We start from the raw sequence: 17483 nt of genomic DNA, 5'->3' as shown, positions 1-17483 counted from the left end.
GTAAATAAAATTTTAAAAAAGTAAACTGCTAATAAAAATGAGTTCCATGCACATCCAGACAAACTATCAATTTTTTAAAGTTTTTTTTTAAGATTTAGCTTTGATAAAACACATGATACAATCCGTCCTTCGGAACCTAGTTACACTTACTGCTATTAAGAGAAGGGGTAAATTGCTCCGTGCTGTTAACAGTGACTGATGAATGCGCCACAGCACCTTGCTTAACTGTTTAAGGTGCTTCTTAAATTGGTATCATAATTCAAAACATTCAAAAACAAGAACCGTCTTAAAACATTTCTGCTTGTTCCTGTTCAAACGCCTTGCCTTATTGGTAGATACTTGTGCTACATAAGACAATAGTCAACTTGGCTCAAATACTTACTGATCACCACGCTAAAACTAGGAAGCTCAATCAGGGCCTTCCTCTTCTGATTCCCCTTGAGGCTGTACTGGGACCAGAGTTTATTGGTCCCAATCTTCCCCAAGATCCTCCTTGTGGTTTCGTTTATGTCGTATCCACCCAAGGTGCTAAGGTGGTGAATCTATTTAACAAAACACAGATTTTTAGAAAATGGTGAATAGTATTTACAAAATCAGAGAGAACTGCATACTTAATCAGTTTGACAGGAACACCCATTATTTTCCTGAGCATTATTGACAAAAAATTTCAAGACCCAAAAAAGGTCTGTCCCAATTTAAAGTTTCCGTTTTGTGCTATGCAAATTTAAAAACATTTGTTACATTTTGATTTGTACCAACTATCATCCAGAAATTTATACACATTAATGTACCACCCTAGTACGTGGCTGTGATCAAAAAGCTTTTTCAGATTGCACATGTCCTGAGTGGAATTCGATCTTTTTCATACAGCAGTCCTTTTGTGGAAATACATTATATAAATTAACAGCCTAAAAATTACAAGGGCTGTGTCATCATGATCAAAGCAGGCCGTTGGATGTACGAGGAATTATGAACTCTCATCCGGTTACTACACAAATGCACACACCGTCCATAGATTTGGTACGCCGATACTGGTTGAGAGTTTCAATGTACAGCCACACATCTTCTATAGACATAACATAGCCCCTTTAATTTAAAGTTTGATTAGTGGGTGTAAAAATTGTCATATTTGAGACTTGTGTATAGTAGGTCTACTTTATTCGGCAGCTTTCCTATGCCAGGGGGAATTTGTAGACAGACGTTGCGCATTACAAATTACCAAAATTGTTACTAAGATTATAAATCATGACAACACAAACTACCAGAGTTTTTTTGTAATTCGGATCTTCTGAGCTGTTCAACTCTTGACAGAGGCGATCCATGTCTTCTTCATTGTCAATCGGGTGGGGCACGAAATCCTCCAGATCCTCCTGATCGGGCCCTTTAACCTTTGTTATTAGGGTTCTCAGCAGGCCTAGTTGGATTTGTTGATTTTCTATTATTGTGTCAATCTTACGTGTTATGGTCTGTGAATCTGCAATAAAAATTCAAAAAAATTTTTGGCAATTTATTTAGTAATGGAAACTTCATTGGATTGAATTTTTTCCAGCTGACAGGTATAGTCTCATGACTCTGACTTGAGTAGAAATTCCTGTGCAATGGCTTGAGGATTTACTGCTGCCAGTCGGTCTCGATGTACGTGGCAGACCATGAGATGGTTAAGGCGTTTCTGAGTCATAGTACTTCGCAACCATGTTTTCATGCGTCGTAGAGCACTGAATGAACGTTCAGCTACACATGAACTTGCTGGGGAGATGAGAAGAAGCCTGAGCAACTGTTCAACTTGAGGGAACATTCTACGGACTTCCGGCACCATTGCCAAAAAGATCTTTCGGTAGTCCTCAACGGATGATCCACTAAACTGATTCCGGAAGAAGGCCAATTGTTGCTGTAGAGAATCTGTGAGTTCAGGATACTTACGAATTGTATGTGGCTGAACGGACCCAGTAAGTAGCACGTCGCTTAAGTCCTTATACAAGATGAGGTCAGTGGATGTGAAGTAGTCTTTTAAGTTAGAAATTGCACTGTCAATGACCTTGACGAAATCCACTCTGTACAATTCCTCTGCAGAGTTGGCAGTGTACTCTTGGGTAGCTCCATCATCGTGTCTTTTTGGAAGTTTGCGCTTACGTGGAAGAGTTACTGGTTCTAGGTTGCACTGTATGAGTAGTTGTTCTGTTGCTTCAAAGACCTCCCTAAATTGTTGGTCACAACGAAGGGTGAGTAGATTACGCCTTGTTACTTCTGCTGCATCAAGCATCCCAGAAACTGTCTTATCTGTTCCTTGGAGAGCCCTATTAAAGTGTTCAAGGCACTGGATAACAGGTAAAGCTGTAAACAATCCAAGAATGCATTTTCCAGACGAAAGACAACTATGAAGGCCGCTAGCTCTTGATGAAGTGTTTGTCCCAAAGTCTTCAGCTGCTTCATGAAGGGCGTCCAATACGGCTTCAAAATTCTGCAAAACCGATTTAACTGCAGCTGAATGCGTTAACCAGCGAGTTGGGCATATTGGCTTTAGTCTTGTAGGGGAAGGATTATCAGTGTCAGCAGAATGTAGATTCAAGTACAGGTGTTTGAACTTTCCAGAGCTGTTATATAGGTTGCCGAGTTCCTGTACATATCCAAGGGCATTCCTTATATATGGTGCAGTTTGCAGTGCTTTGGAAGTGATGAGGTGTGTCACATGGGCTCCGCAGTGAAAGTAACTTGCCATCGGTTGTATTTTTTTAATCTCTGCTTGACATCCTTTGTATTTTCCAGACATGTTGCTTGCCCCGTCATACGTTTGTGCTCTAAGGTGTTCTATAGGCAGTTGCAGTCGTATCAGGGCATCCTGCAGCATCTTAGAAAGTGATTCCCCAGTTGTTGAGGAAACCTGGTAGAGGCCTAGCATTTCCTCCTGAACAACAAACGAATCATCAACATAACGCACGCACACACTCTCCTGTTCATTGCCCTGAATGTCTTGCGTTCCATCAATTATGATTCCAAACTGTGTAGACATTTTGTTCACATCACTGCAGATATCCCTCAAAACAGCATGGCCCATTAACTGCAAAATTTCGTTCTGAATGTCACCACCTGTAAAAGTAGTCTTCCTTGTTAGCCATCTTTTCAGATTGTCATCATCATCAGCCCGCAACTGGCCCATTAACTGCAAAATTTCGTTCTGAATGTCACCACCTGTAAAAGTAGTCTTCCTTGTTAGCCATCTTTTCAGATTGTCATCATCATCAGCCCGCAACTGCAATAGTTTCTGGAAGTTACCATCCAACGCATCTTTTCCTCTAATGGCAAGACCCTACTGTTGGGCTAAAAACTGCAATGAGGTAATGATCTTTAGAAGAGCTGACCGTGCGGTATGTTGTTCTTCTCGAAGTCTAGAGTCGAGTTGCACATTGATATCAGTTTGGATTCTTCGAAATTTTAGATTTTCAGAAGCAAGCTTGTGAGTGGTCGACTTTTCATGTTGTCTAAATTTCTCTGTGCTCTTCTTCCAGTTGCGAAATCCCTTTGACACAAAAGCCTCATCTGAACAGCGGGCAAGCTGAGTAAGATTTTGCCGAGAAGCACTAAGTACAACAGTGGCAAAGTACCCCACCTATGCTCTGATCGAAATGAAGCCATGGGAAGTCTTTGAACCACTTGTGCTGAAACTTAAGCTTACGGTTCTGGAGTGTTTGAACTTGGATGCAACTCACATCATCAGGTTGATAAGGTTGATTGGGGAACTGTTCAGCAGTAGTCTCTATCTCAACGTTCGAACATTCACCTTGTTCTTTCTCAATCTCACCAATTTCACTTTGTCTTTGGGCATCATGTTCATCCTGTTCCTGTTGGGACGTAGCCACTGAGAAGAATTTTCTAAGATCCATTTAAGAAAAGCTTTGGGAGGCCAGCGTGAGCGTTTATCGTTTGGCAGCTTGAAGGTCTTCGACAAAATAATCTTGTCATGGCCCAAACTGCTCCTGTTTATTAGGTGTTCGGCCATCAGCCGAAAACCTGTTGTTATTGTTCGAGGTTTTTTTTTTTTTTTTACTTTTACTTCTTCTTCTTCCCGGGAACTTATATCCAAAAGATAACTCAAGATTGAAATTGAATTGAACCTTGAAACTTGGCACATACTTGAACCTTAACTTGAAGACGGCACTTGAACAATGACGTCATCATGACGTCATCTGGTGTCGAATTACGTTAAATTAAAGTTTAATAATTAAAAAAATCATAACTCCTGAAGTACACAATGGACCTTGTCTTCCGGTTCAAACCGGAAGTTGAAGCCAAAAATGCTTAAAAAGTCACAATTTAAGCTGTGGAGTCAATATGAAACAGAGTTTGGACATGGTTTTAGTGTACGAAATGAAGTGTAATTCATGACCTTTGACATTATTACATTAATGACGTCATAAAAATGTTACAGTTTGTTACGACGACGAGTTAAAAAAATAAATAAATTCTATTTCAAATTTCTTTTGAGCAAACTTCATGTTGAATTTTTTTTAAATAGATAACGACTATAAAAGCCTAATTGTGAAAGTTGAACAAAATCGGCCGTTGCATAACGAAGTTATATTAACGTGCAAAGTGCCGTTTTTAGTTCAATCGGCGATAAAGTCTGTACAGTTCCCTCACTGTATTGCACCACTTGCATGTGCACTCAAGGTTTTGACTGCATGCTACGTGTATACATACACGCGACAAGCCAGGTCTTGTCACAGTTCATCGAACTTTGCGGTTTGTTGTTAAGCTCTATGTATGTGTGTGTGTAAGCCTTGCATACATTGCGTGGACACAGTCCTGTTTACACACCAACATACTGTGGACTGTTGTAGTTGTGTGGACTTACACCAGGTCCACATAGGTTTGTTTTGTTTTTTTAGACTAATTTTCCATGCGTAATTGATTTTCAGTATTATTAAAAAGGTCCACACAAAGTAGGTTGGTTCCCCAAAAATGTATTCCCTACTGTGGACTTAATTAAAGCCCATTCGTTAGCCCCCCTCTTGTGACGAAACAAAATTATGCAAGTGTGTGTAAACTATAGACCAATCACAGCTCAGAGTATTTGTCATGTGACCTACTGCATCACACCATCAATCTGAAAAAGGCAGCCATCTTTGTTTCACTGGAAATCCATGCTTTTACATGTCATAGTGCATGTGAAATGCAACATCCAGACTGAGACATCGGACAAACTGAAAAGAAGTACAGTGGTAAGAAGAGTTTTGGACTCTGAATTTTAAATTTTATAGGAATAGTATTAGTAGTATAATATGTACTTAAGATAAATATATTATTGAATATTTTAGCCACGAATTTACACAAACACTTTCACAAAAATGAAAAAAAAATTAATAATAATAATATATATATATATTTTTTTTTTTCGTTGTGAATTTTTTTTGCATTAAGTGGACAAGTAAGAAAAAGAATTTCAGGGTACCCAAAGTTTGTTTGACCCCCAAAATAGTAAAGTATACAGTTTCCATATGTTCAACTCCTGCGTAAACAAAAATCAGTCCAGGTTGGTTGTCCCTGTGGGATACGAATGTTGGCAGGTCTGGATTACAACGTCTTTCAAAATAACTATTTTTTTTTACGAGTCTCACTCAGGACTCAGGTCAGGGAACGATTTAGTCCAGCAATTTTGCTATATTACTTTTAGTAGGCCTATTTCTATTATTAGGCTTAGCAGACAATTTAGACTGAACCTGCTGTATGCACCAAAATGCCAATGAATCATTTTGTTCAGTTATTACTATTAGCCTATATTATATAACTAGGCCTAGGATATGCACAACCCCAAGATACAAGGGAAATTGTTCTCTAAATTTCAATCCATTACTTACGATCATACATAGACTGGAGGGTTACAACAAACCTCGTGTGTACTTTATCCAACTTTTTCAGGTCCAAAGAGGGTAGGCTTACTAATTAATATGTGTCTTATACTATAGCAAATGCCAATAGGCCTACTGTGCCATCCCTTTAAAATGAACCTCACAAATTTAATTGGGCTTGGTTATAAGAACCCTACAGAAATAACTAAGATCAGACTTGTTTGACTTTGAATTGATGTCATGTCTTATGAATGAGCTGTCATTGGACATAAAGAATCAGATACGGTTTCGTTTGATTTTCACGACGGCCACGACGGTTACAAATTATGGTTTTGTTAACCAAACTGGGAATGATTGGGGGAGGAGGATCTATTTGGAAAAAGTGTTGAGTAATTGTGTTTTGAACTTCAAAATTTAAATACTGAAACCTTTAGACTTTTAGTAAATTAGTGTGTAAAAGTTTTGTTTGAGCTCATATACTGATGACAACCATAATTTAAATAGTTTGACTGGAAAAAAATCAGTTTACGATGAAACAAGCTTGTTTCAAAAATGCTTACAAACTGCTGTAGAAAAGTATTTGTAAACCAGCACCCTAGGCACCAAAATTATGTCATAAAAAGTAACAGCTCTACAATACAATTGATTTATTCAACACAGGATGCAATGATGCGTCTCCGGAAGAAAAGTCAAAACATCTACAGTCCTCACAAAGATGCCCACCACTATGTATCAACAAAAGAAGAGAAACCTGGGTTCAGAGTACAGCATGTCAATAAATATATAGGTAGGTTATAGTAAATTTTAGAATTACTGTTCTTATTTAAAGGGACACGCTGCCTTGGCTCGGGCGAGTTGGTCTATGAAAAGCGTTTAAAACCGTTTGTTATAAAATGTATTATGGTTAGAAAGATGTTTCAGAAGTAGAATAATAATGATCCACACAAATATGCCTCAAAATTCCGTGGTTTTCCTTTTACATTTGTGAACTAACATGGCACCCCATTTTGTAGTAGTCAAAATTTTCACCCCACCAAATGGCAGGCCGTGTTAATTCGCAAAGTAAAAGGAAAACCATGCAATTTCGAGACATAAGCCCCTGTCACATGAGAGCAATTTCCTACAATTTAGCAAGGGTCCCTTGCTTAATTGTAGCAAGGTTGTAACATTTTAGTGTCCAGGGTCCCTGGTCAAAACTTGACCACCATTGCTACATTTTGTTGCAGGTCCAGACCTACGACAAAACCTTACACTAGAGGAAGTTTTGACCAAGGACGTGGGCTACATCATCATGTGAAAGGAACCCTTGTTTATTGAACGACGTCCTGGGTGAAAATGCCCATACAGCTCATGCTATTGTGGGTCCTATCTTGTCCAACTGAGGTGATCAGGATTACCAAATCGTCATATCGCTCTCATGTCGCACAAGGGTTGTTGGTTCTTGGCGAGCTGCTTTAGCAGAATGCGAGCCTATGTAATACCGATTTTGTCCGTCCGTCCGCTCTAGCGAGTGACCATTTGTGGGGTAAATGACAAGAATATATATTCACTTCTGGGGTACTTTGTCAAAAGTGGGGTATACCCCACTTAACAAAAAATACGGACACGTTATTCGTGCGTTCTGGGGTATAAGAAATATTTTTGACAAACCCCGGTACTGATATGTCCATAACCGTGCACAAAAAGATATGGATAAGGACGTGTCTATGACAAGCAATAAATCATGATTAGGTATAGAACAGCGCCACCAATTGGCCGGCTATGAAGCAATAAAATTACCAGCGGAGAACGCCGCGGGCAGCGCATACACAGGCATCACGGGGACCAGGGAAGAGTCGAGTGACGATGTAAGGTACTTTTCGCGCGCAAACCACCGTGCGTTATCGATCATTAGTTTGTCGTCGATCCTGCTACTGAGACGAACGACATTTACAAATAAAATAGGTAAGTTCTTTTTCTTTAGTGGAATTTAGGAATGTACGTTTCTGGTTTGTTGCTCATGCCAAACATTGCATGCAGATTCCCATTGTTGTCGACGTACGTGTACCTCACTGTTGAATGACTTCGTTGACATTTCAAATAATTGTATTGTAAAAATGTATGTTTTGTGTAGGCCTACAGTTTCGAACGAAAGAAACTAGACTCCCTGCGTGGAGAGTGTGGAGCTTTTTTTTTTCCAACAGTATGGGGAGTCCTGTCCGCGCGTGGAGAATGTGGAATGCATACACATACTGTGTACAAACTGCCTACCCCATAGTCCATGCATGCTGAGAGTGCCCAACCAATCACTGCCTATCGGTGGTCTCCACACACTCCCCGCAAGGAGAGTGTGGAGATAATTAATATTCATTGTGCAAAACCAAGCGCTGAACGAAGTGTGCAGAATTTGCCTCCGCGCGCCCCACGCGGTGGTGTGTGGAGATAATCATTGTGCAAAACATGCAACACCAAACACTGCATCACATGTGCGTGTCTGTGTGTGCATAATTGACTCCGTCCGCGCGCTCCACGCAAGGAGAGTGACGTGTGCAGAAAATAAATATTAACTGTGCGAAAGCCAACACAATAATGCCTCACGCAAGGAGTGTGTGGAGATCATGAAAACAATGTTGTGTTGGCGTTTTTATACCCAATACATTGCACCCAAAAAAGAAGTAGCCAACTACGTTAGGCTTGGTGTGTCAACGTGTCATTTTCATAATATTATTATTTCATGTTAAGAAATTTGTCCAACATTTATCTAGACAACCAAAAATACCTGTTTTCTCCTTTTATTCTTGTTTGAGAAAACGAATTTAGATCTGTACCTTTACGCTGAAAACGGCTGTCCTATTTTCCAAGCGGAAACTTCATCTATGGTTAGACTCTCGGTAGGCCCAATAATAATGTCCAAGGTTTTTCACTTTCTATCCAAAATGAAGATCAGTTCCTCCTTTTTCGTTGCCAAGTTTTCAGAATGACAATTCAGATAATAGATTAGTCCGAAAAGAAATACAAACTTTGGCTGCAATAATTTCCATGATTTTGTTTGCCGAGGCCATACATCATTCAATCATCGAATGCATTGTACAGTACACTTGAGTCGCCAATCTGGCCACGTGGAAGCTTTTAGAAGGACGTCCGTGTCTGATTCCTACCTCCACAGACTAACCCCACTGTTCGGCAGTAAAGCCGGGCCGCAACCAGGCGTAAGTCTGCACTTGAAGAACACTGAGTGGAATGTTTTTTAAGCATGTCTTCTGTAGTTGCCGCTACATGAGGAAATATTCAGAAGTAAGCCTACTTGTTGCGTCTTGTTGCGTGTCGACAACATGTAATTTGTTATTGGAAGTTAATAGTCTAATTTGTTTTAAAAGAACTTGTGGAATTTAAACAATAAGTCAATGGAAAAGTTTTCAGAATTTTCTTTTTACAAGTACAATTACAAATTTCAATTTCAATTTGTTCCTTTTGTCAAGGACTACACTTATCAAGGGGTTAAATTTGTTTTATGTTTCTTAAATACAGGTGTTGTTTACAGGACCGGCATAATGATTAATCCATATTCATAAACTAATTCAATTTAATATTTTTATGCCTGCACTATTTTGAATAACCATTGAAACCCTTTACGCAAAATCAGTTTGCAGTCTCTGACGCCGCGCACGGAAAGCATGGAATGTCATCAACTTTTGAAAAATATTTTGTGTAAAGGCGATCACTAGGATTGGAGTAGCGGCATTAAAGTCGTTCAAATAAAAGTAAGAGAACGAAACTATTTATTAAGTTACGGCCGATACATGTGTTATGTCTTCATAACACCCTGTTAATACATTTGGCATTAATTGAACTCTACCTCATGAAAGGCTGAATCGAGTCTGGATTGTTCGGCAGCCACAACTAAACCCATTCGCCCCAAAATAAACTCTGCTTGCACTTAATAATTGAAATGATCATCAATATGCATACAAGTACTTTAAAAAAAATCTCGATTCCAAGCTCAAGGAAGTAAAAAACAAACGCAAGTTCGAATTAAGTTAGGCATCAATTAGAGACAGTGACATAGAACAGTGTTCGAAACGTTCAGGCTTTTTTTCCCAACTCGGTTTCTCAGGAGCACTTCTGTAACCATTTCCACTTAAAAGACAGATTTATCTAACAATCTTTTCGGCTTGTTTCAATGGGCCGACCAACAGATGAAATTTTGAATTACAACAGTAAATTTATGTTTTTTTGGTTTTTTTAGAATGAGTATAGATAATCAAACTTTTGCACATTTCAATCGGAATAAGGAGTCGATAAAATAAAATAAAAATTTTCCCTATCCTCAATATGGAAGCCACCCTGTGCTAACCGAATCAAGCACACTGTCCGTTTTAACCGCTCTCATGTGGAACGTCCAAATAATATAAATCTTGCTTATTACAGTATTATAATATGTCAGAAATTTTATTAGTAAGAACAAACAATTTTTTCTTATAAAAAACACATAATAAATTATAAAAACCCATTAGCGATTTATTTTTGCCAAAGAAAGGGACAGAAATGGCTTTATTTTTTGGATTATGCTTTATACTTTTACCACTTACCAGCCATTAGCTAGGTTAGGTAGTCTATGGTATGCAAAGTACACACATAACATGATGGTGTGCGTGTTAAATTTCCCTATCTCTCTGCTGCACACACAATAAATGTAGGATTATTTTGCTCTCAATGCATCAACAAAATCGATAATAAAAGTTTATACGGGACGAACGCGCACGCGCATGTGTAGAGCATGCAGTACATGATTTTGTTGCCAGGCAGGCAGCGCAGGATCGAGAGTTGAAGTAAAACATTGTATCAAAACGCCAGCCAGCGCGTGAACACCTCTGGGCCCAATTTCATAAAGCCTGTAAGCACAGATTGAAATTTTTGCTTATAAAATTAATGAATACCTAGTTTTTGCAATGGAGCGCCACAGTTAGTAAAGTTGCACGGCCGGATTTAACATAATTTCGCATATAGACATAGCGTACGTCGTTACACATCAAAAATTGCATACAGGCGATGGGCAACATGTTTGTTTTTATTATTTGGGCGCCTTTTCCATTAATTGGAATTTAATCTGGCTGGGGGGGGGTGATAATGGAATAATTGGAATGATATTAGCGCTTCCTAGCAACAGTGTTGCCATGGAGTATGGCCGCTAACTTTTGATTTTATGTGTTGCCTGTGGTTGTGACTACAATGTTTTCTAAATAAAATTATAATTTGAGTAACAAAAGACATTTCGAGAAATGAATCGCAGACCATCGGTTCCGGGCCTAATTTTATGGCTCTGCTTATTTGACTATAAAGCAAAGAATTGGCACTTGCGGAAGCAGGGAATTCCGCGCTTACTTCAAGTTTTCAGGGGTAGCAGTGAATTTTTGCTTGTTCGCTTGCGTAGTCCACGTTACTATGCATTCTACGCTTACTGTTACACAGCTAGCGCAGAAATTCAGTGCTTGCTCGGTAAGCGGAGAATGGTGATCACAAGCGCATAACACTGGCTCGCCATTACAATTTTCTCCTACTTATAAACATTAATCCTTACATTTACGGAGTTACAATTACAGGCCTGTATGCTTCGTTCTAGAAAGGGAAAGGGCACCAAGGCATTTTCTCCTCGGTAAAGGGCACCCTATGAGGAAATTGTAAAATTCTATCGGAGCATTTCAAGGGCACCTAGGCAATGACCAGGGGGCATCGAGGCAATCGCCTCCGTTGCCTTCGTGAAGTATCAGGCCTGCAATTACTAGCACTATGCAAAAGTAGGGACGATTTTACCTCTGATCTATATAGTCAGCTGACAATTCGTATAGTAGCGCTTTATATAGTTTTAAATGGCACAAAACAAAATGTAAAGAGGTCTAAAACGATAGACATAATTGATGGAAAAAAGAAGAAATATTTTATTGAGCACAAGGGTTGACCTATATGTTATGTACAAGTGTTGAAGCTTTGTCTGCTTTTTCTCAAGGCAAAACAAAGCTGAAATTTGACTTAAATAAATAGGACAAATTAAAACAAAGGGTAATAAGCGTTAATGATCGATGGAGAACTTCCAGAATTTAATCGGAGAAATCGCAGAATTAATCATTCTATATTACATTATAAGTTCATGTCGAAAGAAATCCAATTTTAATCTAACAAAACAGTTTGAGATGCAAAGCTGTGCGCGTGTGTTGATAATGCTTGTGACTTCCCCTTCGCCCACACCGTTGCAAAAGTCTGTATACCCATGGATGAAATGGTATAATCCAACACTTGCCGCGGGCGCGCGAATTTACAAAAAGTGTTTCGACCACATCAATCGTCTGCCGCACACACACACACACCACAAATCAACTGTTGTTGCCGACTAGTTTTTTGTGTTTGAATGAGATGGCAAGCCGTACGCTGAGAGCTGTGTTGAAAGGTAAATAATGTTGTTGTCAAGGGGCATTTTGTTATCTGTTTTGTAACCATGGTGACTGTAAATTGTAAATGACTTTGCTGGGTAGACTTTGCATGCTTGGTATTTCCCATCACCAATAAATACACTAGCACTTGTGTATTACTATTATTTTTATTAATATTTAATATTATTCAGTGAAGGTTTTGCCAGTACGCCTAATTAAAACTGTAAAATCATTAATAATATTAATAGCCACATAACTTACGCCTCAAAATGTAGCTACATGTAGATGATTAAATACTATTCCTTGTTTAATTGTTAAAATTTATAGTTTAAATGTCGATTTGTTTTCATTATTTCAAAGACAAGACAAAATTGTCAAACACAAAGCCAAAACAAAATCACTGTTCAGTGTTATTAATATTTACGCATAAGTTATTGTTAAAGCCACTGGACACTATTGGTAATTGTCAAAGACCAGTATTCTCACTTGGTGTATCTCAAGATATGCACAAAATAACAAACCTGTGAAAATTTGAACTCAATTGGTCGTCAAAGTTGCGAGATAAATAATGGAAGAAAAAACACCATTGTCACACAAAGTTGTGTGCTTTCAGATGCTTGATTTCGGGACCTCAAAATCTAATTCTGAGGTCTCGAAATCAAATTCGTGGAAAATAACTTCTTTCTTAAAAACTACTTACTTCAGAGGGAGCCGTTTCTCACAATGTTTTATACTATCAACAGCTCTCTGTTGCTCATTACCAAGTAAGTTTTTATGCTAACAATTATTTTGAGTAATTACCAATAGTGTCAACTGCCTTTGAGCAAAAATTTAATAAATACACAACCATTTTTCTTTCTTCAATAAAATGTGACCACAGAATTAAATCTACAAAAAAGGTAGGCTAGTTTAGTTATTTAAAACCAGATGATAGGATTAATGAGACATGGTTTTTCATGCTTGAAGTTGAACTTCTGATGTAGGCTATCCAAGTAGAGTATACATTAATGTTTCCGTAAACCAAAACAAAAAATTAATAATAAAAAACAATATTTTAAATGCTCAGTAAAGGAATGTTTAGTTCAACACATGTACATTTTATTATTGTTTTTTCTATTCAACAGTACCAAAAGAATGTTTGGTTGTTTTTGACATCGATGGGAAGACGACAATAGTCAGGACGACAACTGTAGTCTGTCCTTGCCCCCTAAACCAACTGTGCCCTGGCATGAAAGTCAGTGTACAGTGGGGCAAGGACAGACTCACAGCTCAGATCTTGAGCATGTCAGGTATGTGTTGATGATTTAACATACATTTATATCCACAATCTTTTTAATGTAATAAAAATAATGACAATAATAAGGCAAGTGATGCGTTTACAGTTTTTGATCAGGATAATGTGGGGTTTTAAAGAATAGTAAATAATACACAAATTTTTAAGCTGTGAGCCCTCTTCTCCAGTCATGGATGTTCAAATAATACAAAAGACAAATGAATTCATAAATACAAATTCTAAGATTACATAAAAATGCGAACATTTAATGGAAATGTTAATACATTGCAAATTTGGACAGAAAATGTACTACTCTAATCTAAACCTATGGTAAGTAGGCCAATATGTAATTTTGTGCAAGGTGACATTTCAGGTTTATAAATGTAATGTCAACAAATGTGTTTGTGTTCATCACCTTTAGATGACCGTACTGTACTCAATGAGGCCGACAGAGCCTATGGTGTTGCCACAAGTAAAGCCCCCAAGAGGAAATCAAAGAAAATCAAAGAAAAGGAGAAGGTAAATTTGTATTAAAGGTCTAGAGGTGTACATGTATACCCTTTGGCTCGAATAAATGATTATCCCCAGTTATAGAAAACAGTTATGAATGACATCAAATGACATACACCCTGGCTGGCATTCTTAATCGATTGTTGGGGGGGGGGGTATTTTGAAATATTAATTTAGTTGTTTAAAGGGACACGTTTCCTTAAAGTGTCATGAAACTTAACTGTTTTGAGGTGTTCCTAAACCTTATTGAGAGTTGTTCATGCAATAAAACAACTTTAATGTGTAAAAATTAGTGAATGGTCATTTTAAAAAACAACAACATTGGCCTCTGTCCCCACGACATCTTTCCCGAAACGTACCTTATTTCCAGCCATAAAAGGAAAACCACACAGATTTGAGGAATGTTTGTGTGGATCATTATATCCTACTTTTAAAACATCTTTCTGACCGTGTTCATTTCACATCCAACGCTTGTTATAGCCCAAACTGCCCAATCCGAAGGCAACGTGTCCCTTAAAGCTCAATTACAGTAGTTGTAAAAAAATTTAAAAATTGTATATATATCAGGGATGTGATAGGCGATTGAAAAAAAAAACCTGAACTCTGAGCGCAAAAGCGTGAAAGCATGCGAGCATGAAGCATGAAGAATAATATTTATCTCTGATTTTTAAAGCCCTACTCTGCAATCTGGGGCGTTATATATGGTTTTGGTTTTATTTATAAATGAATTTGATCTTTTAAAAAAATATAACAATACTTCCGGTTAAAAACGGAGAAATAACATCCCTGATATATAATTTAGACAAAATTATGTGGCACTTGTATGATGATTTGAAATAGTAGTTAATGTTGCAAATACCATGTAAACGTTTTTGCATTTCAAAGTTGTGGAACGTTTAAAAATCTATAACAAGTGTCACATACATACATTTCTTGAAACAATTTGTTGTTCTTACTGGGCTATTTGTTCTCCTTGATTTTATCTTTTCAGGTTCCTGAAAAAAAGAAGAAAAAGGGGCAAATTTGTCAGATACAGGCATCATGTGAGCCAGCCAAAGGAAACAACGATTTTGTGTATAATTTTGAAGAGGATCATGTGGATGGGTTTGAAGATGGGGGTGGGGTAGAAAAAGGGGACGGGGTAGAAGATGGGGTAGAAGAAGGGGCCAGGGTTGAAGATGGGGTAGAAGAAGGGGACGGGGTAGAAGATGGGGCAGAAGAAGGGGCTGGGGTTGAAGATGGGGTAGAAGAAGGGGACAGGGTAGAAGAAGGGGCCGGGGTTGAAGATGGGGATGGGGTTGAAGATGGGGTAGAAGAAGAGGACAGGGTTGAAGATGGTGTAGAAGTAAGGGACGGGGTAGAAGATGTGGACGGGGTACAAGATGTGGACGGGGTACAAGATGGGGTAGAAGAAGGGGACGGGGTAGAAGTAGGGGACTGGGTTGAAGATAGGGTAGAACACGGGGCTGGGGTAGAAGACGGGGCTGGGGTAGAAGACGGGGATGGAGATGAAGACGGGGATGGGGTAGAAGATAGGGATGGAGAAGAAGATGAGAGTGTGGTAGACGGTGATGAATGTGTGATGGAAGGTATAGATGAGGTTGTGTTGGAGAACGGTGGAGCTGATGAGGGTGTGATGGAAGATGGTAGTGAAGTGGAAGGTGCTGGTGTTGCGAGAGAAGGAGAAGAGCAGGAGGGAATAGAGATGGTTGACTGGTTTAGGACTTTAATGAATGGGAATGTAAACGAAGAACAGGGGGGGTGGGATTCAGAATAATATTGAGGGGAGGGATTTAGATATGTATAGCGTAACATTAGAGGATACAATTAATTTAATTTTAAGGGAACAAAGGGAGGGATTTAAAGACATCAATGCATCACTGACCAGGTTGACAGCAAGGGTAGGAAGATTGGAGGAAACCTTGGCACCAGCTCAAGCACCAAGGAATCTTCCTGCCCCTGGTGTTGCTGTTGAGCATGTGGACCCTGAGGATGGCAATGAGCTCTTCACAATGGCAAGGCTCATTGCCATCCACAGGGTTAGCAGCTCAAACGGCAACTTTGCTGTCAACCTGGCCAGACAGGTTTTCAGTAGACAAGAGTTGAAGAGTCGGCGTATAGAGGGAAGAGGGGTGTTCCACCCGAAGAAGCTCAGCTTGACCCCATTCGGCTTCAACAAGTTCGCACCAACTATTTTCGAATAGTTGATGTTGCAGATTCGTTGAAGCCGAATGAGTGGAGACGCTGCACCAAAGCCATTGATGCAGCAGGGCGTGATCTTCTTCGGGTGGAAGCCCGGATTGTCCAAAATGAGCAATAATTGGTTTTTATTGTAATCAATTTTATAAATATACTTTTTTAGTATGTTTTTGTTTTGTTTGTTTTAAAGGCACTGGACACGTTTGGTAATTGTCGAAGACCATTATTCTCACTTGGTGTATCCCAACATAATGCATAAAATAACAAACCTGTTAAATTTGGGCTCAATTGGTCATAGAATTTGCAAGAGAATAATGAACAAAACAACACCATTGTTACATTACTTTGTGTGCTTTCAGATGCATAATAAAAGGCTTCAGCAAGAAGTATTTTTAGAGTGAGAATCTACCTCTTTCTCAAAACTATGTTACTTCAGAGGGAGCCGTTTCTTACATTGTTTTATACTATCAACAGCTCTCCTTTGCTCGTTCCAAGTAAGTTTTTATCTAACCATTATTTGAATAACTACCAAAAGTGTCCAGCGCCTTTAAGGTGTGTTTATTTAAGGATATACCGGTGCATTTAATATAATTTTCAACAGCTGCAGCTGGTTACATGCTCATTTATTTATTTATTTATTCATTTATTTAGAAATGAATTGCCTGAAATAAAATGAATTGAAACCACAGTGATGAGAAGTCTGTTATTCAATGTAAATAGTAATTTTTTTAATGACATGGTGGGAGGGGCACAAAGGACTTGCAACTTGTTTAAAGCCACTCGCAAACATTTAATGTACATTTGTTGACTCAGTGAATTGAGTTTGTTCTTCAGTTGAAGTGATTTGAGCACAAAAGCTGTTTGAAAAACAAGTTGACAACATTTCTCTTGCTATGACTACGACTATGACTATGTTTTTCATACTTAAGAAAATAAATAATGGTGCCAAGTCTAATTAACGACCTTTGACCCTTTCTTAAGCAAAGATGGCACCACTTAAAATTTTCTTAAGTAGTTGATTTCGAGTCAGCACAGTGTAAGGTACACAATGCCACATGTTTCATCTTTGCACTCAAAATTTCGATTAAACGTGTAATTAGCGCTAATTAAGGGCCTTCTTATTTCAATAAACCCCGCCGGGCTCCCGGACTGTAGTAGTACACTGTACACAAGCAGGGTTCTTCTCATGACAGCGCGGGGTCGACTTAATTATTGAGTCTTGGAGACAAGGTTGTAGTCGGGATGCCTGCGACA

General features: G+C 38.7%; 1 protein-coding gene across 1 annotated transcript; it reads right to left on the bottom strand.

Annotated features, from left to right (window-relative positions):
• Window positions 1–1564: 1564 nt before the first annotated feature.
• On the bottom strand, window positions 1565–3878 carry LOC117299174 (zinc finger MYM-type protein 1-like). Its single transcript, XM_033782634.1, has 3 exons — window positions 3705–3878; window positions 3401–3550; window positions 1565–3259 (listed from the first exon to the last, which is right to left on the bottom strand). The coding sequence occupies exons 1-3, from the start codon at window positions 3876–3878 to the stop codon at window positions 1565–1567; spliced, it is 2019 nt and encodes a 672-aa protein (XP_033638525.1).
• Window positions 3879–17483: the final 13605 nt, after the last annotated feature.

This window comes from Asterias rubens, chromosome 14 (assembly GCF_902459465.1).
Source record: "Asterias rubens chromosome 14, eAstRub1.3, whole genome shotgun sequence".
Lineage (NCBI taxonomy): Eukaryota > Metazoa > Echinodermata > Asteroidea > Forcipulatida > Asteriidae > Asterias > Asterias rubens.
This window is presented reverse-complemented; position numbering and strand designations above follow the sequence as displayed.

Excerpts from the sequence above, each read along its gene's own strand:
- LOC117299174 (XM_033782634.1), bottom strand. The coding sequence starts at position 3,878 with ATGGATCTTAGAAAATTCTTCTCAGTGGCTACGTCCCAACAGGAACAG. Across the intron at positions 3,551-3,704 it reads AACCTTATCAACCTGATGAT|CTTGCCCGCTGTTCAGATGA; the intron begins GTGAGTTGCATC and ends AATCTTACTCAG. Across the intron at positions 3,260-3,400 it reads GAATCCAAACTGATATCAAT|AAACTATTGCAGTTGCGGGC; the intron begins GTGCAACTCGAC and ends GGTAACTTCCAG.